Raw genomic sequence first — 27,818 nt, forward strand, 5'->3', positions numbered from 1 at the left:
CTTCCTTTTATGGAATCCAGCTGGCCAACTGATTCATAACCTTGTTACTTCTGTCTGTATGTGTTTTTGTTTTAACAGAGAAAAATGTTTGCCGGAAATGCAGTGAAAACTGCAAGACATGTACCGAATTCCACAACTGTACAGAATGTAGGGATGGGTTAAGGTAAGAGAGTGAAGGATCTTGTCAAGTCACACAGCCCAGGGAGCTTCTCAATATAAACAAAATATAAATAAATAACCCTCTTACCATCACCCTTGGTTTGACTCCCATTCAAACACTTGATTGCTATTTGCATTATCTTTACCATTGTACGTGAAAAATTGGATGCCATCGTGGCTAAGGGAGGTTTACAAACCAAAAAAATCCTCTTCAGAAAAGATGGCTCTGATACACGTCAATAAAAATGGCTATTTGAGAGACTTTCTCTGTGCTTTTTGACCGGCGCAGTGCCCCCATCAAGGATTACTGTGTAGGTAATACCAATGAATTATATTTAATCCTCCTGATTCATTCCTCTGATGGTTGGAAACTCTTCCCTTATCTTTATTATTTCTCTCCGTATAGCCAATCATTCTCTTATCTTAAGTACCTTAGGTTTGGTTCCATTATGCTCTGCTATGCACATAGATTTAACACCTGGAGATGTTTTTCTTGACGAGGTGACTTGCTCATTGCTAAAGCCAGATAGCTGATAGATTCCGCAAGAGAACACACAGCTCAAATGAACTAGGGAGGCTCTTGATAACCACAGAGAAGGCCAGACCATCCTCCGTCGGGTAAGGAGTTGGACCCTGAGTTTACAGAGAGCCAGAAATCTGTGGCACTCAGATCTTTTTAAGTATTGAGAATACCTCTGTTTCTACCTTTAATTGGAGAGGTGAACTTAGCAGGCTCCAGACAAGCGACTCTTCGTATTAATTAATATCAGAACATCAGGGTACCTGGGTGGCTCAGCTGGCTAAGCATCTGCCTTCAGCTCAGCTCATGACCTTGGGGTCCTGGGATTGAGCCAGGGGAGTCTGCTTCTCCCTCCTTCTACCCCTCTCCCCACTCATGCTCTCTCTCTCTCTCTCAAATAAATATTAATCTAAATGAAAATGATGTTCTAATATATTTTTTATCTGTGGGGTTTTTTTTCATAAATGCGGTATTAATTTGTTTAGCACCTTTGTCTCAAGATTTTCAGTCTTGATACGTATCAGTCTAGTCAGCCCCCTAATTCTTTTTGGACAAGGAGCAGATGAGGATAATAAAAAGAAGGGAGACAAGATAGATGTGGGCCCAAACCCTCTTCTATTAATCAGCTGCGTGATCTTGGTCAAGTCACTGAGCCACTCTGAACTTCAGTTTTGTCATCTATAAAATGAGATGATAACCCCGACATTGCTGAATTATAAGGATCAACTGTGATAACATTTATAAAGTACTTATTCCAATACCAGACACATAATTGGTCCATGAGAAATGAAAGATTATTTAGGATTATTTTCTATACAGTTGACCCTTGCACAACTCAGGGATTAGGGGCCCCAACCTCATACAGTTGAAAATTGCATGTAACTTTTAACTCCTTAAGTTACTCTTTTTTTTTTTTTTTTTAATTTTATTTATTTATTCAACAGAGATAGAGACAGCCAATGAGACAGGGAACACAAGCAGGGGGAGTGGGAGAGGAAGAAGCAGGCTCATAGCAGAGGAGCCTGATGTGGGGCTCGATCCCATAACGCCGGGATCACGCCCTGAGCCGAAGGCAGACGCTTAACCGCTGCGCCACCCAGGCGCCCCTTAACTCCTTAAGTTACTCTTAACTATGTAACTACCGATTACTACCGTGGACTGGAAATCTTACAAACAATTAACATATGCATTCTATACTGTATTCCTACAATAAAGTAAGCCTAGAGAAGAGAAAACGTTAGGCAAATTATAAAGAAAATACATTCAGAGCACTGTATTGTATTTCTAGGAAAAAATCCGGTTAGAGGTGGGCTCATGCAATTCAAACCCATGTTTTTCAGGAGTTAAGTCAACTGTGTTTCTTAGGGAACAGAGTACATTAACCAACGCCCTCCACTAGAAATATGAGAGCCCTATATGTTCATTTTATTTTAAATACGCCAGTAGCCACATTAAAGGACGTAAAAAGATATGGGTGAAATTTAAAAAAATATTAACCAGATATATCCAAAATATTATCATTTCAACATGTAATCAATATAAAAGACCTAGCGAGATGTTTTACATTCTTTCTTGTCATACCACGTGTTTGAACTCTGGTGTGCATTTTATCCCGAAGGCACATCTCAACTCGGACAGTACCTTAGGAGAAACACTCGATCTGTATTTGGATTTTACAAAATTGAGTCAAAGTAGATCTTACGTAGCCAGGTTGTTCCACCCTTACTCGGAATTTTGCCAGTAACTGAAGCGAGGGCCAATTTGTACAATTGAGACCGAAATTAATTAAAACTAAATAAAGTTGAAAATTCCATTCCCGGGCCACACTAACCACATTTTAAGTGCTCGGGAGCCACGGGCCCTGAAGCATGTGGGACAGCGCCGTTCCAGCCTAGCCAGTTGCTCACAGAAAGAACCCAGGTGTGCACTGTACCAGGCGGGTCGACCGCACCAGCGCTGTGTTTTGCAAGCAGAAGGTGGCTTCGGGGAGCCCACAGCACCTGCTGTCTGTTGCACGACCCACTTACGTTCGCTCCTTTCTCACACGGCGCAGCCTCTGTCTCATGCCCAACTCATGCCAACCTCAGAAGGAACGCCCTTTACCAGAAAAGTGAGGCAGCTTTTTTTTTTTTTTAAACTTTGATAAATTTTTTGGTGGTCCTATTTCCTCCCACAAAAGCATCCATTGAATGCAATGGCCTATTTTCCAGTTCTACAGACAGGGAAGGGATTTCCTTTTACTGACTTTTTAGATGACATTGCTCCCTGGCCAGTAAAGTCTGTGAGTGGGGTATGCTTCGTTCCGCCGCCCTCTGTCTCCTTGAGACCGCCTGTCTTTTCCTTAGAGGCTTTGACGGTTGGCCGTTTTGCCTCAAGAGACCTTTACATTTTTTTAAAAAGTGGCTAAGAACAAACAGAAATATGTACGCATCAAATACTGGAAGGAGGGGGATTAAAACATTAACAGGACCGTTCAGGATCCGTTCTTATCCGTTTTTGTTCTTTCCAGTAGGGAAAAATAAATTTCATTTTCCAAGTTAGTGTGACCCAAATACAAAGTACATTCAGCTACGATGTGAATTGGAGCAATATGAAGAGTCTAAGAGAATAAAAACCATCTGACCCTGTTGTGTGCCCATCTTGTCCTATCGTCTGTTTGGTGGCAGAGGATGACAGGTGCTAATCTACAGCTCCAATCACACTGCTGAGGCAGTGAGCAATATTTGTAGATTAAACGTCCCAAATTATATTTTTTTTCATTTTAAGAATTGATCTGTACACTAGGAAAGCGATCATAATTGATATTAGCAGAAAAAAATATGCATTCCTCATCCAACATTCTGGCAACTATAATAAATACCAAGAGTGCTAGATAGAGAAAATATGATCGAGAGAACACCTGGAAACAATCATATAATTAAGTTGGGGTGTTTGGGGCATCCGCAGTATAGGTAGGTCGTTCTATGAAATTATTCATTAGCATTTAAAATAAGTCAGGAAATAGAGGCAACGTGTATTACAATTGTGTGGTTCTCATGGGAACCAGTAAGAACTAAAGCCAGAAATAAAAACCAAAGGAGCTCCTCCCGGGAGTGTGGGCTGGCCAGAGATCACTGTGCCCCTTATTCAGTTGTACCTCACGTTAGCATGTGTTCCTACTGCATTTTATAATTACAGAACAACTTGTAAATGTACTATTTCGTAGGGCTGGTGATCAGAGCTGTCAGCCGTAGTGTTAGGTAAGCAGCTTTGTCAGTAAGATACTTTTAAAAACACCCGGGGGGTAAGGTGCGGAGTGAAGAGGGGATGTGCCAGCCAGTCTGACAATGAAGAAAAAGGTCCACGAAGCTTGCAGCACGACACAGACATCATTATAGGCACAGGGAAGCAGGATAGGCATCAGGAAGGGAAAAAAGAAGGGGTACAGGACGATGTCCCCTGCTTTGAAGCTTTGCCAAACCACGGGTCTCTGGGAGGTGCCGTATTTGTTGCATATGGGGCTGGGGAGTCGTGACCTCTTTGCCTTGATCACAACATCTGTGTCTCTGTCTTCAGCCTGCAGGGATCCCGGTGCTCCATCGCCTGTGGGGACGGACAGTACTTCAATGGCCAGGACTGTCAGCCCTGTCACCGCTTCTGTGCCTCTTGTGCTGGTATCTTGTCCCCGCCACCCCCGCGACCTATTGTTCATTCCTCTGGCTCTGCTTTGCCGTTTGTTGGCTTGTTTTTAGCCATCACTCCTACAGACCGACCCACCAGATATTGTTAAAATCAATGCTGGAGAAAATTCTCTTTCAGTACTCACGCGCGTATTCTCCTAGAAAGGCACCCGTGGGCTTTCTGTCCTTGTTGCGACACTGAAACATCCCAGTGAGATCGCCTTCCCTTTCCGGGGGAGATTTGGCAAATGGGTTCAGCTTAAAATGGAAGTGGGTTTTTTTCCCCACAGAATGTAAGAGAAGGCACAAATATGAAATTGTGACTCTTACCATGACAACATATTCATGCCCCTTCATCAACTACGCAAGCAGCAGCCGATCGTGCAAGCTCTTCTGAGATTTTGTTTCCGGCATTTGTCTTGCTTTTAAGGGCCGGGCGCGGACGGGTGTATTAACTGCACGGACGGCTACTTCATGGAGGACGGGAGATGTGTGCAGAGCTGTAGTCTCAGCTACTATTTTCACCACTCTTCAGAGAACGGACACAAATCCTGCAAAAAGTAAGTGGACCCGCCCCTTCAGCCCTAGCACGTGATCGCCGGCTTCCTTGTTTGACGACCTCCAGAAGCAATACCAAACCATTATTAATGATGACGTCAGTTTCCACATTTTACCGATGCACACTGCCCTGCAGCTTTAACCCAGCTTATCTTGAATCCTCTTTTGTTTTTGTCTCAGGAGCACTTTAAAACCTTTGAAGTATTATTTGTTTCAAGTCCAATGCATTCTCCCATTTAAAATCAGTCTACCTGCTGGGCTTTCTTTAATGTTGTCAGAGGTAGCAATTACGGTAAGAAGAGGTTTCTGTGTCATCTTCAAAGGGGGAATTAAGTTTAAAACGTCCTTAAAGGTGGGCAGCAAACACCTCTCCTTGCGCCTGATGTGGGAAGCACGAACTGTACATTTTCCCCGTAGATGTGATGCGAGCTGTTTGACGTGCAGCGGTCCAGGCTTCAAGAACTGTACGAGCTGCCTCAGCGGGTATCTCTTAGACTTAGGGACGTGTCAGATGGGGGCCATCTGCAAGGACGGTGAGTACAACCTCTTCATTCTGATCCTCTGAACACAGGATCCTCTTTTTATGTTGCGATCAAATACATTTCCAGGGAAAGAAACTATCAAGCATGAGTCCAAGAGAAGGTGTCCAATAGCTTGTCGGCATTCATTCGTCTTGAACTCACACCCTCAGTGGGTTTTCGTCTGGGTTTTTTTTTTTTTTTTAAATAAAAGAAGCAGTTAATCACCTATAGTTCCACTCGCCAAGATGGCCCTAGTTATGTTTTGTTTTGTTTTTAATTAGCAAACTTTGCGGGTTTTTTTTTTTTAACTTGAGAGTTTTAGGTTCAGAGCAAAATTAAGCAGAAAGTACAGAGAGATCCTATGTATGCCGACTGCCCCCCTGCAACACACACACACACCCCACGCTCCCCCCACTAGTAGCCTCCTACACCAGACTGGTTACATTTGTTATACTCAGTGAAACTTCACTGATCCACCATTATCACCCAAAGTCCAGGGTTCACATTAGGGGTCCCGCTTGGTGGTGTATATTCTGTGAGTTTGGACAAATGAAAAGGGATACATGTCCACCATCGTAATAATCATACAGGACCCTTTCACTGCCCTAAAAATCCTCTGTACTCTTCCCTGCCTCCCTCCCCGCCAGCCCCAGAATGTACTAATTTTTTTTTTTACTGTCTCCATAGATTTATTTTTTCCAGAATTTCATATACTTGGAATATAACAGGCAACCTTTTCCAATTAGTTTTTTCATGTGTTTCTTTCCCGTCTTTTGCCGAACGTACTTTTGACCAGATTTTTTAAATACCATGTATGCGGAGGTTTGAATCCGGCTTTTTGTATTAAGCATTAGACGTAAACATCATCCTGGGTTTACAGAGTCCTCAGAAACTTCATTTTTAATTACAGCATAAAATTCTATCATGTGAAGATGCCAGTTTATTGCCACTTCTTTTATTCGGATTAAACTTTTGATAAGTAAATTGTAATCAAATGGTACCTGAATCTTTCATTAAACCTGAGAGGCAAGGAATTAATGATAGACCCAAGTGCAGAACTTAAGCCTTCTAAATGTTGGTCTGTTTTTCTTTTCTTTGCACACGATGTTCTCAACCAAAATGCCAGGACCACACACCTTCCCCAAAGATTCATGGTAAATTGGTCTTGGGGTGCTATCTAAGCATGGATGTTTCTAGAAGCTTCTCAAGTGTTTCTAATGTGCAGCCAGATTTGGGCATGTCTGGCTTACTCCACTCCCCCTGACAGATTGGCAAATGCCAAGTTCTCTCAATTTTCTAGCCTGAGCTTCCCCATTTATAAATGAATGAATTTAAATTATCCCAACTTTAACATTTCGTGAACTTTGACTCTCGATATAATTCATACAGAAGGGGCCCTAAAATTTGAGCCTGAACTTTACGCAGACATGCATCTCAGTGACCTAGAAAGAAATCATTTCGAACCACTGGTATTTTTAAATATCTTTAGATTGTTATGAAAATAGAGCAATAACAAAGTCTGTACTTGGAACTGTCTTCCTGGACAAGGGCACTCCCCTTGGTTTATTCTCTGCCTTCCTTTGCATGGGTCCTCTTCTAGAAATTTCACAAGAGGCAGAAGAGTGCTCTGGTTGGGAGACTATAGAATCAGGAGTCAGAATACTGTCGTTCCTTTCTGGGCTCCAGGTCTTGGGCAGGGGATAAACTTCTCTGGGCCTCACTTCCCTCACCTGGAAAAATGAGGAGGCTAATACCATTGACCTTGTATGGTTATTCTGAAACTTCCTATGAGGAGCTTCAAAAAGACGACTGAGAGCACAGGGCACACGACACGTGTAGAGCACCGTCTCTGGGCTCATTTCCACAGAGCATCGTGGGTGATTTTGCATCTTTGTGGCTTCTGGGCTGCGGGACTGGTCTAGCAGGGACGGGCCAGACCCACTCAGGCTCTGGGTTCTCACCGCACAACACGGGGCTAGAGGGTTGCGGTGATGGCACTCCAGCTACCGTGCAAGTACCCCTTTTTCCTTAAAAACCTGGTTCCCCCATAGCCGGATCTGACCAGAATTTTTAAGTTGGTAACAGAAAACAGAGGAAGATTTTCTAGACTCAGAAGGTCCACGGTCACTTGAAATTTTCACCCGTAGCACTCGGTGCCAGCCTGGCCACGTCTGGGATGCCTAAACTGCCTTCTCTAAACCGTGGTAAACCTGGGGTAAGCTGTGCCAGATGGCACTTTGGTAGAAGTGGAGTGTCCAGGATCGTGGGCAAGAGTAATTTGTCATGAGTCCGTTTGAGGTCAGCTAAATGAGGAGGTCACCACCGATGGCTCGCCAGGCTTTTCATATCACAGAGCAATTCCATTTATGGGTTTGTGATTTATTCTCTTTCGACTGTCATATTTCAATGATTCTAAGACATTTTTTTTTTTTTTACATTTTAACATCTCTGATATCGGATGCATCTTATAATTTATGGCAGCTTACAGCTACTTTGTCCAATTGGCTGCTGTGTCATTGTCTTTGACGTTGTCACAGAGTTAGGTACATGGCTGCTACTTCTTGTGTTGAATTTAATTGTAGTTCGAAACAGCCTCAAAAAATTAAATAATTGCTTAATATTCGAAGGAAGAGCTTTTGTGTAAGCACAAAAACAAAACAACTGTTATTATATAACTAATATTTAAATAATATTTCCATAAGCATCAAATTTTCTAATTGAGAAGACTCTTGGGTCACCATGCAATAAGACGTCTTGCATGAAGCATGTTTTTTCTTCATACTTAAAATAACGGTGCATCTTAAACCTGGTGTCTTGGACTCAGTGAAATAGAGTATAAATGACTGTATACTCTCTGCTCTGGGTAATTCTGAGAAGACAAATCCCTTGCTTTTATTATTATTGATTTCTAATTTATTCTTTTTTCGAATCCTTTTTTTCCCTTTCATAAATGGACACCAAACACATTTACCACTGGACCGCCATCTCTCTCCTTGAAAAACAATGCTGTTGACTGAAATCACTTTGGGTGGACCAAATTTCCTCCTTGTTGACTGCTCCTCAATGATCTCTTGCAATCCCCCCATCTGCCTCTCTGGCCAATCAAAACCTTCTTCCGTGCGTGCATCATGCTGCTCCCGTCCTCAACTCCCCCCCTGTCTTGCTGACTTCCTGGAAAAGCAACGGAAGAGTCCTGGGCCGAAGGAGGCTTCTGTATGCTAGTGAAAAAGAACAATTTGTGCCAGCGGAAGGTTCTTCAACAACTTTGCTGCAAAACATGTACATTCCAAGGCTGAGCGGCCATCCTAGATTTCTTTGTTCCTGTAGACTTATAGATTACTCCATATTATTATTAAAAAGAAAAAAAAAACAAGCAAAAAAAAAAAAAAAGCAAGCCACCTCTCTCTTTTTTGCTCTCTTTTTTGCTCTCTCTCAAATTTGTGCAGGGAGATGGTGAACTGTTTTGTCAGAACTTAAATGGAAAAAAAAAAAATAAACCTACAACAAGCCTACCTTTTATAACTGGGTGTTTAGTGCTAAACAGCCAGAGCCACAGAGACAGTATTGTATGACCAAAGCATTTGATGCCAAAATTTGACGTTAAAGTAATGATTTGATTTCCTGCCCTGGTTTTGAAGGTCCATTTTTTTTTTCCCCTTTGCATTTACTTGCTTGTTTCCCCTTTGAGACGCCTAAAAATACCTTTCAAAAACATCACAAGAGCAGACATAGATCAAAATCAAAGAGAAAGCTCTTGCATCTGTCATTTTTCACGCTTGAGTCCACCGTTGGGGGAAATGGCAGAAAAGTGGACCGAAGGGCATTAAGAACATCCCGCAGAGTTGTATTCAGTGTCGTTTGTCTTAGTTTTTCACAGTTGAACATTGATCCTTTCCACACATAATTTACTTCATGCATTATGTGCTGGTTTTGGCATTATACTCACTTGATAAGTCGGCTCCACTGGTTTCATCAGCTAGACTTGCTGCTGCTGGCTTTGGCTTTGCAGATTGGGTTATTTTACACACAGCTGGTCAGATGGGATCACTCTGCACAGTCAGATTGGTGATGGACAGAATGCAAAGTTACACAAAATAGCTGGGACGGATCCAGCTCCCCTGAAATCCAGAGTGTTCACTTTGTAGACCCTGCACGATCTCCTGGTGCTATATGGCCGTTATCCCCATAGCATTTTTTTAAAGGCCATCAGAAATTCCATTTGTTGTGATGGGAAGCATTTTGGATATGATGTGGGACATTTCTTCCTGGAGTCCAAAGTTCCTAAAAGGTCCTGTATTTTTTAAGAAATGGAATTAATTATTTAAGTAATATTTAAGCTCATGCCCAAGTTGGCTGGGCAACGTTCTTCAATGGTGCTTATTAGAAGTTTTATCCTTTTGTCATTTTCAGAAAATAAAACTGGAAATTGGAGATGGGTGGCATGATCGTACCCTCCTGGTTCTGTTATTTCCCACTCCTCTGTCCCTCTATAACCGTGCTATGGTACATCTGTCTGCTGGATGTCAATGAGGTCGTCTGTTTTCTCGGAAATATCCTCACCGGTTTTCTACAATTCTTAAATACACCCTGGAATCTAGCAGACTGAATTATGTGAAAACTATATTGGATCAGTGGTTAGAAATGATGCCTGATAGGTCTTTTTACCGATTCTGAGTTTCTCTATTTAGGGGAGGGTAGACTCCTATCAAGTTTCTTCATTTTTCATATCAAAGCTCCATTGGTGACCTCATTGCTTTGGGAGTGACCAGCCATCTTTTGGGCTTGATGCTTTGATAGCTTCACTCCCAAGATGTCACTGGCCTCACAGCTGAGAACAGGGATGATATCAATAGAGATTCCTTGGAGAAGGAGCTGGGAAGTGGATGCTAAGATCCCTACCCAATCAACAAGCTAGGGAAAAGCCTACCTTGAAAATACTCATTCCTACACAGCAAAGTTAATGTCCGACCTAAGGTGAATAATTAGAATCTAATGACCCTCTCAATAGCATTACAGTAATACTGAGTCACATAATGACTCGTAAGTAACTAGGGACTCGACTGATTTTGCTGAGCAACTTTCATTTCCCTAACACTTCTGATCTGAAAGGAAGTTAATCTGGGGGATGGCCGATAGTCTCACATTTAAAGGCACAGTCTCTAAATGGACAAGCGCAAGCCTAAAGCAAGGTCAAGCAGATGGCAAAACCAGATTTGCCTGCAAAGGAATCCATTTGACTGAACCAGCCCATACTATTTGAGGCACAAAGTTACTATGATAGGAAAGATAAAAATAACGTCTGTGTTCTTGGACAAATTACCATCAACATAGCCAGGTTCGCTGGGGTCCGCCAGTGTGCGTTCCATTTCCCACCGACCATGCAGGCGCACGTCATGGAAATACTGGTTTAACTACTAGTGTGTCACTGCCTCGTTTATCTACAGAATATTATTAACTAGGACATAATGCTTTCAAAGTTTAAGTTAATGTTATATATTATGTATAAATATATATATTCATCATGAGATATATGTGATGGGTAGTACAAAGTTTGGAGACTTAAATGCTCTAACCTTCTAGAGACAAAAGGCCTATCTTCTGTTTTCTTTTGTCTTTTTTTATTTTTAATTAGTGATCCACTGTTAAATCCAAATCCACTTTTACTGAAAAATACTGTACATGTGTAAAATGTTCAGTTGTTTTTTTGTAAAATATAGTAGAATGGTTGTAATTGATACTGGCCAAAATCAATGTTATTCCATATTTTATTTTTTCTATTAAATTAACCTAAGTTCCTGTTTATCTGATCTGTTCATACCCACGTGTAAAGGTCTCTGAAAGGGTGAGATAAGGAGAACCTTGTGTTTCCACATAGAGGCTGAATATGAAGGAAAGGATGGAAGTGACCAGAGCATCTAGATAAAGCTGGAAAGGAAAGGGTGAGCAGAGGAAGAAGTTGAAAAGGAGAGACCGACTAACAGCAGTGTCAGAAAGGAAGAGGTTAGACTCGGTCCTGAATGAAGGTTATATCCCATTTTTAGAAAGCAAGTGAAAAAAAATCTATAAAAGTTTGGCACGCTGGTTAGCAGATTGTGCGGATGCCAGCCCCAAGGTCTGGGCCGTCTGGGCTCTTTCCCTGGGCTTCCCCTGGGTATGGACGACTGCACACTCACTAGTGGATGTTTGGAGGGGTGGGGATCAAGGGACTGTGCATGAGTTGGTGGGGGAGGGGGTGAAAGCTGTTGAAAGGGGAGAAGGCTTTGTTCAATTTGCTGATATCCTGTGTAAAACTGACAATGGCTGTAGCGCCAGGTGCCTAGAAGGCAACTTCGTCTAAAATAAATCTCCAGTACATGCCACAGGATGGGACTGTATAGTCAGCAAAGACCCACCATGGATCACAGATCTTCGTGGACCTTGCGTAAGAAGCAGGCTCTAGCTCTGAAGGTTCAATGCCCTGCCTTTTGGGAAAAGAAATGAGAAATCAGTGAAAGCAACATCCAAATTGAACTCCAATTAGGTTTAAAGATGTAGGGATACGGGGGCACCTGGGTGGCTCGGTTGTTAAGCATCTGCCTTCAGCTCAGGGCGTGATCCCAGAGTCCTGGGATCGAGCCCCACATCAGGCTCCTCTGCTGGAAGCCTGCTTCTTCCTCTCCCACTCCCCCCGCCTGTGTTCCCTCTCTCTCTGGCTGTCTCTCTCTCTGTTAAATAAATAAATAAAATCTTTTAAAAAAATTTTTTAAGAATTAAAAAAAAGATCTAGGGATACAAAATCGTGTTAGAGAGAGCTTCTGCTGTCATGAAATCCCATTATGAGGGTGGGAGACGGGGACTAATTTTATTGAACACTTACTATGTTGGCACAATGTGGGAATATAGAGTATATGCATCCTTATGTCAATTCTCACAAAAACTCTACCGCAGAAGTATGCTCTGTTTACAAATTATCATAATCTTCTGTTTACCAACCAGAAAGCTGAGGCAGATGGGCTTGAAATTGATTGGGATTACACAACCAGACAGAACAATAAAAATAAAGCTTAGCAGGAAGACAATTAACATCAGTGAATTCTCCTCAAATGACTCGGACACTAAGTTGTTAGGTTCAGACTGGCGGAAATTCCTTTGAATTGAGCTGGTCAAGGCAAGTTTCCTGGAGTAAGTGGAACTCAGATTGGTTCTGGAGCTAGGGGGGGCTGAGGCTTAACTAAGTAGATGGGACAAGAGAAGGAGGAACATTACCGGGGAACCTGCTAGAGAAGAGATGGCTCAGGGAAGAAGTCAATTGTTTTAATAGTTTAATCTAATTGCCCCAAAGAACAGTGATTCAACATTTAACGGATTAGTCAGGAAGGATCTACACTTCAACGCTTTCCAAAAGATGAGTAGCGTGCCCGTTCTCCACGCCCGCACCTGTGACAGGCCTTACTAATCACCAGTGTCCAACTGCGGATGGATCAGACGTGCCTCACTTTCACCCCAGTGTTAGGGGCTTATCATCGTGCTGCCGATCTCTTCTATCGGACTCATTGTTTCCACTCAACACTCTACTCTTCATGTTCAGGAAACTGCCACCTGTGTGCATGTGAATATCAGGCAGCTAAAATATTCTTAACTGTTTTCCTATCATCCTTTAGCTTCATGCAAAGAGAAATGACAGACAGCCTGGTGAATCTGGAGAAAGTTGGAGGCAACGTTAAACTAGGGCCTGGCCAGCTCACCACTCCCTCCTTCCGTCCTCTAACACAAAATGGTAGAGGGAACTCAAAGGCCAGCTGCAGCTTGACCTCCCGGGCCCACGCTGGGCCCTGGGCTCCAAATCAGTATGCGTCAATGACAGAAAGTATTAACCTGCTTCTGGGTGACAGCCATGTCCCAGTGTTATTTTTGTTGCAAACCCATAAAATCTGACGTTCTCGGCAGAATACTTTGGAGCCATTGACAAATGTAGACGGGCGTAGCCAAGAGGGACGTAATTTCACTGTGGCTCGTTGGAGCTACTGGCACTAGAGGTGGGGCTGTGATGCATGTAATCGTGTCTCCTCTTCATCATGAGAGGGGAACATGTGGCCCAGAGTCAATTCTTGGGCAAGAAGGATGCCGTTAAGGCAGCATCACGAAGTCCCACAGGGCCAGTCTGGGGCCCGGGAATGTCAGCAGTTCCTTTCCACTCTAACTGCAAAGGACTCAGAAAGACACGCGTCCTATTACTGAAGCATTTTCTTGCAAGATCTCCTCTCTACAAGAGGCAATGTGGGGGGCAACTGTTGCTTTTTCAAAGCCAGGTATCCGGCAACAGACAATATATTTTGCATCCCTGCTTTGAAAAATTCCCAGAAACACTTCCTGAGCCCTGAAGTGTAGGATCTTTATTTTAGGAAAGACTACATTATTTTAAGAATCTAATATTTTCAGGCTGATAGAGTTCCACTAAAATGGCTTTAATTTGGCCCACAGAAACTCAGAGGCCTGTGGAGATGAACTTCCTGTTGCAAGATTCACAGCTAGTCAAGGGTGTGGTTGGGAATGGAGCCCACAACATCAACTTTCTGCACAAAACTGCCTCCTTTTGAAGAATGCCGGGGGGAGGGGGGGGGAGTCCATATGACACATGTTGCAAGGCGGGGGTAGGAGCCCTTTCTGCACTGCAGGTAGAAGACAAAGGATCCCTAGACTTGGCCTTTTCTCTTCATGACCTCAGCTTCACTGCTTTCATGAACAGTAAGTCCTTGTCACAGGCAAGCTCTGAGGTCCTTCTTGCCCTCACAGAGCTGAGAGTCTAATGGAAGGCACAGACACAAAAACACATGACTGTACGATGAAGCTATTTAAGCGCCTTTAAAAGCGCGTAAAAATATTGCAGGGCAGTCTAGAAGAGCAAGCTGACTTTCCCAATTAAGTGCTAAACGTTCCCTGCCCTTGCACGAGGAGCTTTCTAAGGGCTTCCAAAAATAGCGTGCACCATTAAAAATACAGTTATCTCTGAAATGTGCAAAATCAGGTGGTATTTTAATTAAATGTCTACAAAATGCAACATGTCAAACTAGTCAATTGCAACTCAGCTCTTAAGGAACCACATATAATTAAATTTAATGTAGGATAAAGGTGAATTTTAATATGTATGACGTGATGTAGGACCTACAGAGGCGGGAGAACCTGGGATCTGTTGGGATCTTAATATTAACTCTGCAAAGGAGGTAGAAATTCACTATTTGTGCTGGGGGTGGGGAATTTACATATATACTATAGATACATATTTCTGATCTCTTCTCTCAAGAGTTCTACCTGTAGTTCCAAATAGCTACGTGACATTTCCCTTCAGATAGCTAACAGGCATGTCAAAATTAACACGTCCAAAACAGACTTCAGACTGCTCAATCCCCCACATATTATCTCCAAATGTCTCCCACCCCACGAATGGCGTTACAATCCAGCCAGCCAGTTGCTCAAATCCAAAACCCAGTAACTCTTCTTTTTTTGCCCTCAAATCCAATCCTTTAGCAGAGTCTCATTCACCGCACCTTCCAATAAGTCTCTAAATGGTCCACAGTTGTAATTCTGGGTCATCGTCTCCATCCAGGGCTGGGGCAGGAGCCTCCCAACTGGGCTTCCTGCTTCTCTCCCCTCCTCTCTTTTTCTGTCCTGTCCCGTCCATTCTCCATGGAGACAGCAGAGAGCTATTATCAACACAAAAATCAGATTTCTCCCCTTTCTTCCTATTTGCTCGGGATCAAATCTGAACTCCTTACCTGAGATCGTTCTCATGTCTTCTTATGCCCCTTCCCCCTTGCTAATCTTGCTCCAGTCGTAACAACTTTCTTTTTGTTCTTCAAACAAAACTAATGTGCTTACGCATCAAGACCGCTGCTCTTCACATGACTGGTTTCTCCGCATCCAGCAGGTCTTAGTTCAAAAACAGCTCCCGTGGAAAGTAGCTCCCTCCACCACGCATCCCACACCTGCCTACCTTTTCTGGTCTTTTCATAGCACTTATCACAACATGACATTCTATGATGCATTTACTTGTTTACAGTCAGTCTCTCCCACTAGAACGTCAGCACCGTGAAAGCTGGAGCTTCGTCTGTCTTACTCGCAGCTCTAGCTGGTATGTGTAGCACGGTGCCTTGCTTGATAAATGTTTGCAGAATGAATGAATAAAAAGGCTTAAGTGAGAAATGACATTTGACCTGCGTCTTGAAGGATAAGCAGGAATTTGTAAGTCAATGAAGGGGAGGATGTTGGAGAAGGATTCCCTGGAGAGAGAACTGGTTCAAGGGCACAAAACCATTAAAGGGTCTGCGGACAGAGATGGCAACGAGTGGGCAGTGTGGGCAGCTGGAGGGAGGGGATAGAAAGATCACAGAGGTCAACTTATAAAAGCCATAGATGGGCTGTTGCCCTCCTTCTGTCTCCTTGATAGAGTCATCAACCATCTTTCCAGAGAGGCCAAATGACTTACTTAAGGACCCCATCAAGTCAACTCATGGCCTTCTGCCAGCATATCTGAAAAGCATTCATTCAGACAAAATGCTAAGGAGTAGCATATTTGCTTCAGTCCCTAGAGGACCGGCTGCACTGAGCCAGCGAAATAAAAGGACAGGGTACTAAGCTGAGCTCAGCTGTCAGAATAGCTCACATGAGAGGAGGCGGCCCATAGCTTCTTTTCACTGTGATGTCCATGGCCAGAGCAACAAATCTGGCATGGTCTGTTTGCAAGACCATACTTGGGGACAAGGGCCTGCTCAGAATCCTCTTTTCCTTCTATGAAAACAAACAAACAAACAACACAACACTTTGCCCCCTAAGTTATCATTACCAGAGAGCAAAAGGAAAGTCATGTGCCAGCACCTTTCTTCCCTAAGGATGAAAATAACAGTAATTCCCCCATAGGGCGCACTTCCTATGAGCAGAGTTCTGTGCTGAATGTTTGTATGGGTTATTCCACTAATTACTACCAATAGCCTGATTTTCTTCTCTTTTAACAAGTGGGAGAGCAGATGAGGTAAATGCCTCAGGCACCCCATTGATAAATGGAAGTTGTGGGATTAATTTAAAGCCAGACAATCTGATATCAGAGTCTCCAGGAAAAAAAACAAGAGCCAAGGAAAATGTCTGTCAAAAGCAGCTTCAGGTTATGGCCATGGAGCTTACATGAGGATTCTAGGTTTTCATCGGTGATGTCTGGTTCAGGGCCCCTGCTGTCTCCTGTGAATAGAGCAACATTCTACCCGAGACTACACACATGGCCACACAGCGCTGTGTGTGACCCAAGCCAGGAGTGGATATCAATATCATCATGAGAACTAGCAGTAACCAATCGGCCATGTGGGCAAAAGAAATTAGAATGGACCTAGGGGAAAGGAGGCAGTGGCTGTTAAGAAATGAGGATGGGATGCCTCCTGTCATGCTAGTTTTTCCTCTGCCTGGGGGGCCATCATTTGCATTTTCTAGCCCCAGATGAAATGAGAAAGAAACAGAATAGAGATAGGAGGAACACAGTGAAACGTTACAAAGCTGAAGTCATCCCATAATACAAATTCCATGAGCTCCTTTGACAAATCTGGTGAAACCGTTTCCTTCCAGGTGGTATTACATAAGACTTTCTTGCCCCCTGAATCATAACTGTTATAATAACACCTAAACTATCCAGAAAATGTAAACTTTTTATGTATAAGGATATGATCTGTAACTGACTTGTGTCATGAGAAGAGCCACACACGTGGCAGAAATCAGGAATCATCTTGACCATCTCTCCCCACTCCCCATCTACCCCATCTGCAGGTCAAGACAACTCTACCTCCAAAATACATTTCAGATTCATTTCCTGTCTTTCACTTTTACTGCCCCAATCTAATCAGGCTACGTCCAGGTGAAGCTACTCCGCACGCGAACCGCTGCAAAACTTCCTTTCTAGCCTCGTCCAATGCACCCCTTATGTCCACACTCCCCATGTGCCTACTTTCTTCTGATCTATTCCACACGGCAGCCAGAATGCTCTTTTTAAAAACTCAAAGCTCACACAAAGCTCTACTATTGGAAACCCTCCCATGGCTTCCCATTCCACCTTGGATAAAGGTGAAATACCTTCCTATGGCCATCAAGGCCATGGTCAATCGGAGCCCCCCCCCTCTCTAAATTCATCTCATGCCATTCTCTCCCTCCCATCATGTTTTCCAGCCGCATGGACTTTCCCTGCTTTTTCTCTTCTGCTTTGTGCCTTAGAACTTTCCCGCATGCCATTCCCCGTACTTTAATGCTATCCCATTCCTAATCATCTATACCTGGCTAACGTTTATTTATTATCTGGGCCTCCAATAAATTGTCACTTCTTCATCTTCTGAAGATCTCCTTATTATAAGCCCTCATGGAAGCCTCTGCTTGACTCTCGTAGCAATGATACGTACCTACTTAGCTGCGGGAGTGTGTGATGTTCACTACAAGTTTGTTTCATGGGGGCGAGGTCTGTAAATGTCTTACAGCGCATAGAGCTAGCAAAATGTCTGTCATAGGGTAGGCATTTGGGAACTCTTTCGCCGATAGATGAATAGCCAATAAATCAAAAAATAGAATAATGGAGTAAATGACAGGGAGGAAGTAACCCTAGACAACTAAGTTCTACTCTTGATTCTGAAAGGCATCAGCATAGCTCTCTGGGTCTACACCTCAGTTTTTCTCGTCTTCAGCATCACCCGTGAACCGCTCCAGCCCTTCTATTCAATGTAAAAGGGAAATCTCAGGAAATTTCATGGAGATTCTGTCACTGGCCCTAAAACACATGTAATACCTCGGGCACTCACTCAATAAAGCCAGTGCTTTAGGGCCTTGCCACTGAACGTGTACGGCAGCACCGGTAGCTGGGAGTTGGTTAGCACGGCAGCAGAGTGCGGAAGTGGCTCCCTAAGATTCCTATCTGTGTGTTATTCGCTGCTGGGAAGGTGTTTTGCAGATGGAATTAAAGGTTGCTATCAAATAACTTGACAATAAGGAGATTATCCTGAATTATCCATGTGGGCCAACGTCAGCCAGTCAGAGGGATGGAGTGAAAGGAAGCCAAGAAGGCAGAGGAGAGAATTCAATTCAAGATGTGAAAAGGAGGTGACCTACAGTCACTGGCTTTGAAGATGCAGGAAGGGAGCCACGAAACAAGAAATACACTCAGCCTCTAGAAACTCAGAATAAATCCTGGCCAGTGGGTGGCAAGGAAACAGGCATCTCAGTCCTGAATTCTGCCATTGACATGAGTGAGCTTGGAGCAGATACATTCCCAGAGCCTCGAGGAAGAATGCAACCTGTGACACCTGGTTTCCAACGTTGTAAAACCAGAACAGAGAAGCAACCGAGCAGCTGTGCCCAGACTTCTGACCTGCAGAACTGTGAGATAATGAATGGCTGTTTTGTTAAGCCATGACAAAATGGGAACTTGTCATGGCAGCAATCAAAAGCCAGTACATATTTGTGTATCTTCATAGTTGAGGTCTGAGGGGCAGGCTTCTGGTTTGTCACATTTAGGGACCTACCTAGAACCACTCCTGGGACACAGGCTAGTGGATGTCATCTTTGCCCTCCCCCTCTGCCTTGCTTCAGATGGCTGGTATCTCCTGGAAAGGAGTTTGTACACTTGTCAGGTGCCATGATTTTTGTAACTGCTGCCAAGGGGACCCCTCTAGATCCAGTGGCTTTGGTAGCCAGTGGCACTGATGCTTGCATTCTCAAAGGACTATACATATTTGCATCTAAAAGCAGCTTCCTGGGGCGCCTGGGTGGTGCAGTCATTAAGCATCTGCCTTCAGCTCAGGGCATGAGCCCAGCGTTCTGGGATCGAGCCCCACATCGGGCTCCTCCACTGGAAGCCTGCTTCTTCCTCTCCCACTCCCCCTGCTTGTGTTCCCTCTCTCGCTGGCTATCTCTCTCTCTCAAACAAATAAAACCTAAAAAAAAAAAAAAAAAAAAAAAAAAAGCAGCTTCCTGAGGGTGTGACTTTCAATCAATATGTGCTGACTGAGATTCTCCCCTTTGGGATCCTGACAGCTCTTGGCACACCCTCAACTACTGAGACTTAGTAAAAATAAAATAGGCTGCTTGGACAATCACAAAGGATTGAGAAACAACAAAGATCTAGGGCACACTTGAATGACAGGGTTCATCTGTTATACAAGATCACTTCTTCAAGACTAGGAGAGGTGACTGTTTTATTTTATGCAGAGAAACCAACACGGAAAGTCAAGAAAAGAAAAAACAGAGGCATATGTTCCCAATTAAAGAATAAGATGAAATTTCAGAAAAAGTCCCTAACGAAATGGATTTAAGTGATTTAATGGATATAGAGTTCAAAATAGTGGTTATAAAGGTGCTCCCCAAACTGGGGAGGAGAAAGGGTGAACACAGTGAGAACTTCAATAAAGAGATTAAATTATTTACAAGATTACCAAATGAAAATCACAGAGCTGACGAATACAATAACTGAACTAAAAAATATAATAGAAGGTTTCAACAGCAGACCAGATGAAGCAGAAGAAAGAATCACTGGAACTCATACAATCAGAGCAGCAAAACATAAAAACACACAAAAAAGTGAAGATAGCTTAAGAAACTTACGGGACACCATCAAACAGACCAGCATTTGTGTCACAGGACCCCAGAAGGAGAGAGAGCAAGGGCCAAAAAAACATACTTAAAGAAAAAAAATGGCTGAAAAATCCCTAAATTGAAAGAAACAGACATCCAGATACAGGAAGCATAGAGAGTTTCAAATAAGATGAAACCAAAGAGATCCACACTGAGATATATTACAATTAAGGAGTCAAACTTAAAGGCAAGGAAAGAACCCTTTTAAAAATATATATTTGGGGCGCCTGGGTGGCACAGCGGTTAAGCGTCTGCCTTCGGCTCAGGGCGTGATCCCGGCGTTATGGGATCGAGCCCCACATCAGGCTCCTCCGCTATGAGACTGCTTCTTCCTCTCCCACTCCCCCTGCTTGTGTTCCCTCTCTCGCTGGCTGTCTCTATCTGTGTTAAATAAATAAATAAAATCTTTTAAAATATATATATATATATATATGAGAGAGAGAGAACGCACGCGCGTGCACACAAGCAGGGGGAGTGGCAGAGGGAGAGGGAGAAGCAGGCTCCCTGCTCATGATCCCTGGGATCATGCCCTGAGCTGAAGGCAGATGCTTAACCGACAGACACCCAGGTGCCCTGGAAAGGAAAGAATCTTAAAAGCAGCAAGAAAAGCATGCAAGGGAAACCCATAAGACCATCAGCCAGATCTTTCAGCAGAAACCCTATAGGTGAGAAGAAAGTGGCATAGTATATTCGGAGTGCTGGAAGAAAAAAACTTCCAACCAAAAATACTCCACCCAGAAATGTTGTCATTCAGAATTAAAGAAGTGATAAAGAGTTTTCTAGACAAGAAAAACCTAAAGCCTCAGTGCTAAATTGGCCTCAAAAGAAATGTTAAAGAGACTTTGTTAAACTGAAAATAAAGGGCACTAATTAGAAACAGAAAAACCTATGAAAGTATAAATCTCATGGGTAAAGATAAATACATGGGAAAATTTAGAATAATCTAATGTAAAGATGGTGAATTAATCACTTATAAAACTAGGATGAAGTTTCAAAGACAAAAGTAGTAAAACTATAACAAATAGTTAAGGGATACACAAGATAAAAATACGTAAATTGTGACATCAAAAACAAATCATGAAGGGAAGGGAGATAGAATGTAGAGGTTAAGATCTGTTTATACTTAAGTTGCTATCAAGTTAAAAAACATTGTTATAAATATAAGTTGTTATATGTAAGCCTCATGAAAACTACAATCAAAAATCTGTAATATATGCACAAAAGAGAAAGAAAAGAATTAAGCATATTTCTACAGAAAATTCCTTTTTTTATAAGTTTTTAATTATTTGAGAGAGAGAGAGGAGCAGTGAGGAAGGGCAGAGGAAGAGAGAGAGAGAGAGAAAAGCAGACCCCCTGCTGAGCAGGAAGCCTGATGTGGGGCTCGATCCCAAGATTCTGAGATCATGACCTGAGCCAAAGGCAGATGCTTGACTGAGCCACCCAGGCGCCCCTTATTACTACAGAAAATTATCAAATCATCCAAGAAAAGAGCAAGAGAAGAAATGAACAGAAGAACTACAGAAGAGCCAGAAAACAGTAACAAAATGGCAATACGTATATATCTATCAACAATTACTTTAAATATATACAGACTAATTTCTCCAACCAAAAGACAGAGAGTGAATGGAGAAGAAAACAATACAAACTATGTGCTGTCTACAAGAAACTCACTTCAGATGTAAGGACACATACAGAAAGTGAAGTGATAGAAAAAATATTCCCAGAGCACCTGGGAATGATCCCAGGGTCCTGGGATTACACCCTGCTTCAGGCGCCCTGCTCAGCTAGGAGTCTGTTTCTCTCTCCTCTTCCTCTGTCCCTCCTCCTGCTCGTGCTCTCCCTCTCTCTCAAATAAATAAAATCTTAATTTAAAAAAAATATATATTCCATGCAAATGGAAACCATACAAAAGCTAGGGTAGCTATATTTATATCAGAAATATAGATTTTAAAAGACTGCAAGAAGAGACAAGGCCATTTCATAATGATACAGGAGTCAATCCAACAAGAGGATATATAACATTTTTAAATATTTGAGCACCCAACATAAGAGCACTTAAATATATAAAGCAAATATTAACAGACCTAAAATGAGAAATAGTGACACACTAATAATGGAGGAGAGCAAAAGATCATAAAAAACTACTATGAACAATTATACACCAACAAATTGGACAACCTACAAGATATGGAAAAATTCCTAGAAACATACAACCTACCGAAACTAAATCATGAAGAAGCAGAAGATCTAAACAGACCTATTACTAGCAAGGAGATTGAATCAGTAGTCAAAAACCTCCCCATAAAAAAACTACATGACCAGACTGCTTCACAGATGAATTCTACCAAATGTTTAAAGATTTAATAATAATTCTTCTCTAACTCTTCCCAAAAGTAGAAGAGGAGGGAATACTTCCAAACTCATTTTATGAAACAAGCTTTACCCTGATAACAAATCAGACAAGGAATCCACAGAAAAGAAACTAACAGGCTAATATCCCTGATGGACGCAGATGCAAAATTCCTCAACACGCTATTAGCAAACTGAATTCAACAACACATTAAAAGGATCATACACCATGATCAAGTGGGATTTATTTTAGGGATCCAAATATGACTTAACATCTACAAATCAATTAATGTGATTCACCACATTAACAAAAGATAAAAAAAAATTATATCATTTCAATATATGCATAAAAAGCACTCGACAAAATTCAACATGCATTCTTGACAAAACCTCTCTACAAAGTGAAAGTAGAAGGAACACACCTCAACATAATAAAGTTCATATATGTCAAGCCCTCAGCTAACATCAGATACAATGTTGCAAAGCTGAAAACTTTTTCTCTAAAACCAGGAATAAGACAGGATAGGGGCGCCTGGGTGGCGCAGTCGTTAAGCGTCTGCCTTCGGCTCAGGGCATGATCCCAGCGTTCTGGGATCGAGCCCCACATCAGGCTTCTCCACTAGGAGCCTGCTTCTTCCTCTCCCACTCCCCCTGCTTGTGTTCCCTCTTTTGCTGGCTGTCTCTGTCAAATAAAATCTTAAAAAAAAAAAAAAAAAAAAGACAGGATACCCACTCTCTTCACGTTTATCCAACATGGTATTGGAAATCCTAGCCAGCGCAATTAGGCAAGAAAAATAAATAAAAGGCATTCAACTGGAAAGGAAGAAGTAAAACTGCCACTATTTTCAGATAACATATATTAAAAACCCTAAAGACTCTACTCCAAAAAACTTTTGGAATTAAGAGCCAAATTCAGTAAAGTTACAATATATAAAATCAATATATGTAAATAATGTTGCGTTATTACACACTAATAATGAAACGCTAGAAAAATTTTAAAAATAATCCCATTTACAACTACCTAAAAAAGAATAAAACCCCTAGGAATAAATTCAACCAAGACTCATACATTGAAAACTATAAAACATTGATGAAAAAAATTGAAGATGACACAAAGAAATGCAAAGATATTCTGTGCTCATAGACAGGAAGAATATTGTTAAACTGACCATACTACCCAAAAACTGTACAGATTCAATATTTGCAATCCCTATCAAATTCCAATGGAACTTTTCACAGAACTAGAACAATCCTAAAATTGGTATGGAAACACAAATAGACAAAGCATTTTGAGAAAAAACACAGCTGGGGGCATCATGCTGTCTGCTTTCAAACCATATTACAAAGCTACAGTAATTAAAACAGTATTGCATTTCCATAAAAAGCAGACACATAGATCAATGGAACAGAAGAGAGAACCCAAAAATAAACCCACACATATATGGTCAATTATATTCTGACAAGAGGCCAAAGAATATGCAATGGAGAAAAGACAGTCTCCTCAACAAATGATATTGGGAAAACTAGATAGCCACATACAAAACAATAAAACTGGACCTCTATCTTACACCATACAAAAAGCTCAAAAGGGATTAAAGATTTTAATGAATGTAAGACCTGAAACAATAAAACTCTGAGAAGAAAAATTGGCAAGCTCCTTGTCTGGCAATGAGTTTTTATCTAACAACAAAAGCAAAATATAAATAAGTGAAACTACATCAAACTAAAAGCTTCTGCACAGAAAAGGAATCCATCAACAAAATGAAAAGACAACCTACTGAATGAGAGAAAATATTTGCAAATTGTATATGCGATAAGGGGTTAATATCCAAAATATATAAAGAACTCGTACAACTCAATAGTAAAATCCACACAATCCAATTTTAAAATGGCCAGAGGGGGTGCTTGGGGGGCTGAGTTGGTTAAGCATCCAAATCTTGATTTCAGCTCAAGTCATGATCTCAGGATTGTGAGATCAAGCCCCACATTGGGCTCCATGCTGGAGGTGTGGAGCCTACTTAAGATTCTCTCTCTCCCTCTTCCCCCCCCCCACCCCTACCCCAGAAATGGGCAGAGGACATGATTAGACATTTCTCCAAAGACATACAGATAGCCCACAGGTACACATAAAGGTGCTCAACATCATTAATCATCAAGAAAATGCAAATGAAAACCACAATGAGATATCATCTCACACCTGTTGGAATGGCTTATCAAAAAAGACAAGAAATAAGTGTTGGTGAAGAGGTGAAGAAAAGGGAACCCTCATGCACTGTTAGTGGGAATGTAAATTGGTGCAGCTACTATGGAAAACAGTATGGAGGTGCCTCAAAAAATTAAAAAAGGAACTACCATATGATCCAGCAATTCCATTCCTGAGTATGTAACTGAAAGAAATGAAATCACTATCTCAAAGAGATATATGCATCCTCGTGTTCCTTTCAGCATTATTTACCACAGCCAAGGTATGAAAAACACCTAAGTGTCCACTGACAGATGAACTGATAAAAGAAATGTGACATAATATACAATGGAAATTTAGCATAAAAAAGAAAATCTTCCCATTTGTAACAGAATGGATGGACCTTTAGAGCATTGTACTAAGTGAAAGAAGTCAGAAAAAGACAAATAGTGCATATTCTCACTTATATATGGAAAAAAGAGAGAGAGCAAGCTCATAGATGTGGAGAACAAATTGGTGATTCCTGGAGGTGGGGGTGGGGTGGGAAAATTAGACGAAGGGGGTCAAAAGGTACAAACTTCCAGTTATAAAATAAAGAAGTCATGGGGGTGTAAAGTACAGCATGGTGATTATAATTAATAACACTATAGTGCATATTGGAAAGTTACTAAGAGTACATCTTAAAAGTTCTCATCACAAGAAAAAAAGTTTCGTAACTATGTATGGTATTAGCTAGACTTATTGTAGTGACCATTTTGCAATATATACAAGAATCAAATCATTTTATTATACCTGAGGCTAATATTATGTCAATTAAAACCTCAAAAATTTAAATAAAAATTTTTAATTATAAAAAAGAAAACTAATACAATTAGACCAGATCTACTCAATTAGAATATGCACTTCTGCAAGACCCCAAGATGATCTGTGAGAAGGCTTCTCTTCATTTACTGAAAGCCATTACTGCAAACTTCATGTTCTTAAATAGTGGACACCCAGGAATTAAGTACGAATTAAGCAGCTGAGTACCAGTCTTTGGCTGGTCATTAACTAGGAGAGCTGAGGCAAATTAGCAGCCCTTTAAATTTTAAAAAGTAAAAATGAGTAGAGTATTCTGATCCCCAGCCTGAAAGCCTGTTCAACCAGAGCTATGAGGCTGAAGATGTGAATTAGTGATTTGTAAATCCCAACACTGGCTCGCAGCAGTTGGTCAGGTAACAAAGTCTTTCCAGACATGCTTAAACAACCCAGCCATTTCTCAACAAAATATTAACAAACTGAATTTAACAATACATTAAACGGATCATATACCATGATCAAGTAGGATTTGTTCCAGGGATGCAAGGATGGTTCAATATCCATAAATCAATCAACATGACACACCACGTTAACAAAAATAAGGATAAAAATCGTGTAATCATCTCAACAGATGCAGAAGAAGCAATTGATAAAATTCAACATCCGTTCATGATAAAAACAATGTGGATAGAGAGAATTTCTCAGCACAATAAAGGCCATATATAATAAACCCACAGCTAACAAGATAAAAGCATTTTCTCTAAGATCAGGAACAAACAAGAATGCTTACTCTTACTACTTCTGTTCAACATAGCATTAAAAGTCCTTGTCACAGCAATCAGACGAGAAATGAAAGGCATCCAAATTGGAAAAGTAGTAGTAAAGCAGTCACTATTTGCAGATGATATAATATGAGACCCTAAAGACTCCACCAAAAAAACTACTAGAATAAATAAATTCATTAAAGTTGCAGGATACAAAATTAATAATCAGAAATCTGTTGCATTTCTGTATGGTAATAATAAAGTAGCAGGAGAAATTAAGAAAACAATCCATTAAGGAATGCACTTGTTGTGATGAGCACCGGGTGTTGTATGGAAGTGTTGAATCACTATATTGTACACCAAATCTAATATTACACATGTTAATTGGAATGAAAATACAGACTTAAAGAAAAAAACGTCATTTACAATTGCATCAAACAGAATAAAATACCTGAAAATAAATTTAACTATGGAAGTAAAAGACCTGTACTCTGAAACCAATAAAACACTGATGAAAGATACAAATAAATGGAAAGATATACCATGCTCATGGAATGAAAGAATTAATATTGTTAAAATGTCCATACTATCCAAAGCAATCTATGATTTAAAAGCAATCCCTAACAAAATACCCATGGCATTTTTCACAGAACTAGAACAAATAATCCTGACATTTATATGGAACCATGAAAGACTCTGAATAGTCAAAGCAATATTGAGAGAGAAGAACAAAGCTGGAGGCATCACACTGCTTAATGGGAGAAGATATTTGCAAATGATCTAACCAATAAGGGGTTAATATCCAAAATATATCAAGAATCCATACAAATCAATACCCCCCCCAAAAAAAATCCAATTTAAAATGGGCAGAGGACCTAAACAGACATTTCTCCAAAAAAGAAATCACAGATGGCCAACACATGAAAACGTGCACAACACCACTAATCAGGGATATGCAAATCAAAACTATAATGAGATGTACCTCACACCTGCCAGAATAGCTATTATCAAAAAGACAATAAATAACAAGTATTAGTGAGGATGTGGACAAAAGGGAACCCTCATGCAGTACTGATGGGAATGCAAATGGTGCACTGTGGAAAACAGTATGGAGGTTCCTCAAAAATTAAAAATACAACTACCATATGATCCAGCACTTCCACTTCTGGGTTTTTATCTAAAGTACAGGAAAACACTAATTTGAAAAGACACATGCACCCCTATGTTTATTGCAGCATTATTCCAAATAGCCAAGATATGAAACCAATGTAAGCTTCCATCAATGGATAAATGGATAAAGAAAACGTGGTATAAATATACAATGGACTATTACTTGGCCATAAAAAAGAATGAAATCTTGCCACCTGAGACAACAGGGATGGATCTAGAAGGAATTATGCTAGGTGAAATAAGTTAGAGAAAAACAAACACTGTGTGATTTCACTTATATGTGGAATCTAAAAAAAAAACAAAACAGATTCAAATACAGACAACAATCTGGTGGTTGCCAGAGGGAAAGGGGGGGTGGGGATTAAAATAGGGGAAGGGTACAAACTTCCAGTTATAAAATAAGTCACATGGATGTAATGTACAGCATAGGAATACAGCAATAATATCGTAACAAGTTTGTACAGTGACAGATGGTAGCTAGATTTACGGTGGTGATCACTTGGTAATGTA

The 27,818-nt window shown here is 41.2% G+C and overlaps 1 protein-coding gene and 1 long non-coding RNA gene across 45 annotated transcripts in view; one reads left to right on the forward strand and one right to left on the reverse strand.

Annotated features, from left to right (window-relative positions):
- The window catches only part of PCSK5 (proprotein convertase subtilisin/kexin type 5), a 451,769-nt gene that overhangs the window by 293,330 nt on the left and 130,621 nt on the right, over positions 1-27,818 (forward strand). The window contains exons 17-21 of one of the 2 annotated variants that reach the window (XM_026518825.4): positions 79-163; positions 4,235-4,332; positions 4,769-4,898; positions 5,314-5,429; positions 8,598-11,217. In XM_026518825.4, coding sequence (XP_026374610.1) covers positions 79-163; positions 4,235-4,332; positions 4,769-4,898; positions 5,314-5,429; positions 8,598-8,713 — 545 coding nt within the window. In that variant the 3' untranslated portion in view covers positions 8,714-11,217. Of the gene's footprint in view, positions 1-78; positions 164-4,234; positions 4,333-4,768; positions 4,899-5,313; positions 5,430-8,597; positions 11,218-27,818 lie in introns of those variants that run through there. The other variant, XM_026518823.4, reaches the window with a different exon arrangement.
- The window catches only part of LOC113269841 (uncharacterized), a 133,421-nt gene that overhangs the window by 14,099 nt on the left and 91,504 nt on the right, over positions 1-27,818 (reverse strand). The window contains exon 17 of one of the 43 annotated variants that reach the window (XR_008956897.1): positions 5,678-9,708. The exons of the other annotated variants lie outside the window; for them this stretch is intronic. This is a non-coding gene — a long non-coding RNA (uncharacterized LOC113269841). Of the gene's footprint in view, positions 1-5,677; positions 9,709-27,818 lie in introns of those variants that run through there. 43 annotated transcript variants of the gene reach the window in all.

Source organism: Ursus arctos, unplaced genomic scaffold, assembly GCF_023065955.2.
Source record: "Ursus arctos isolate Adak ecotype North America unplaced genomic scaffold, UrsArc2.0 scaffold_33, whole genome shotgun sequence".
In the NCBI taxonomy this organism is placed as follows: domain Eukaryota; kingdom Metazoa; phylum Chordata; class Mammalia; order Carnivora; family Ursidae; genus Ursus; species Ursus arctos.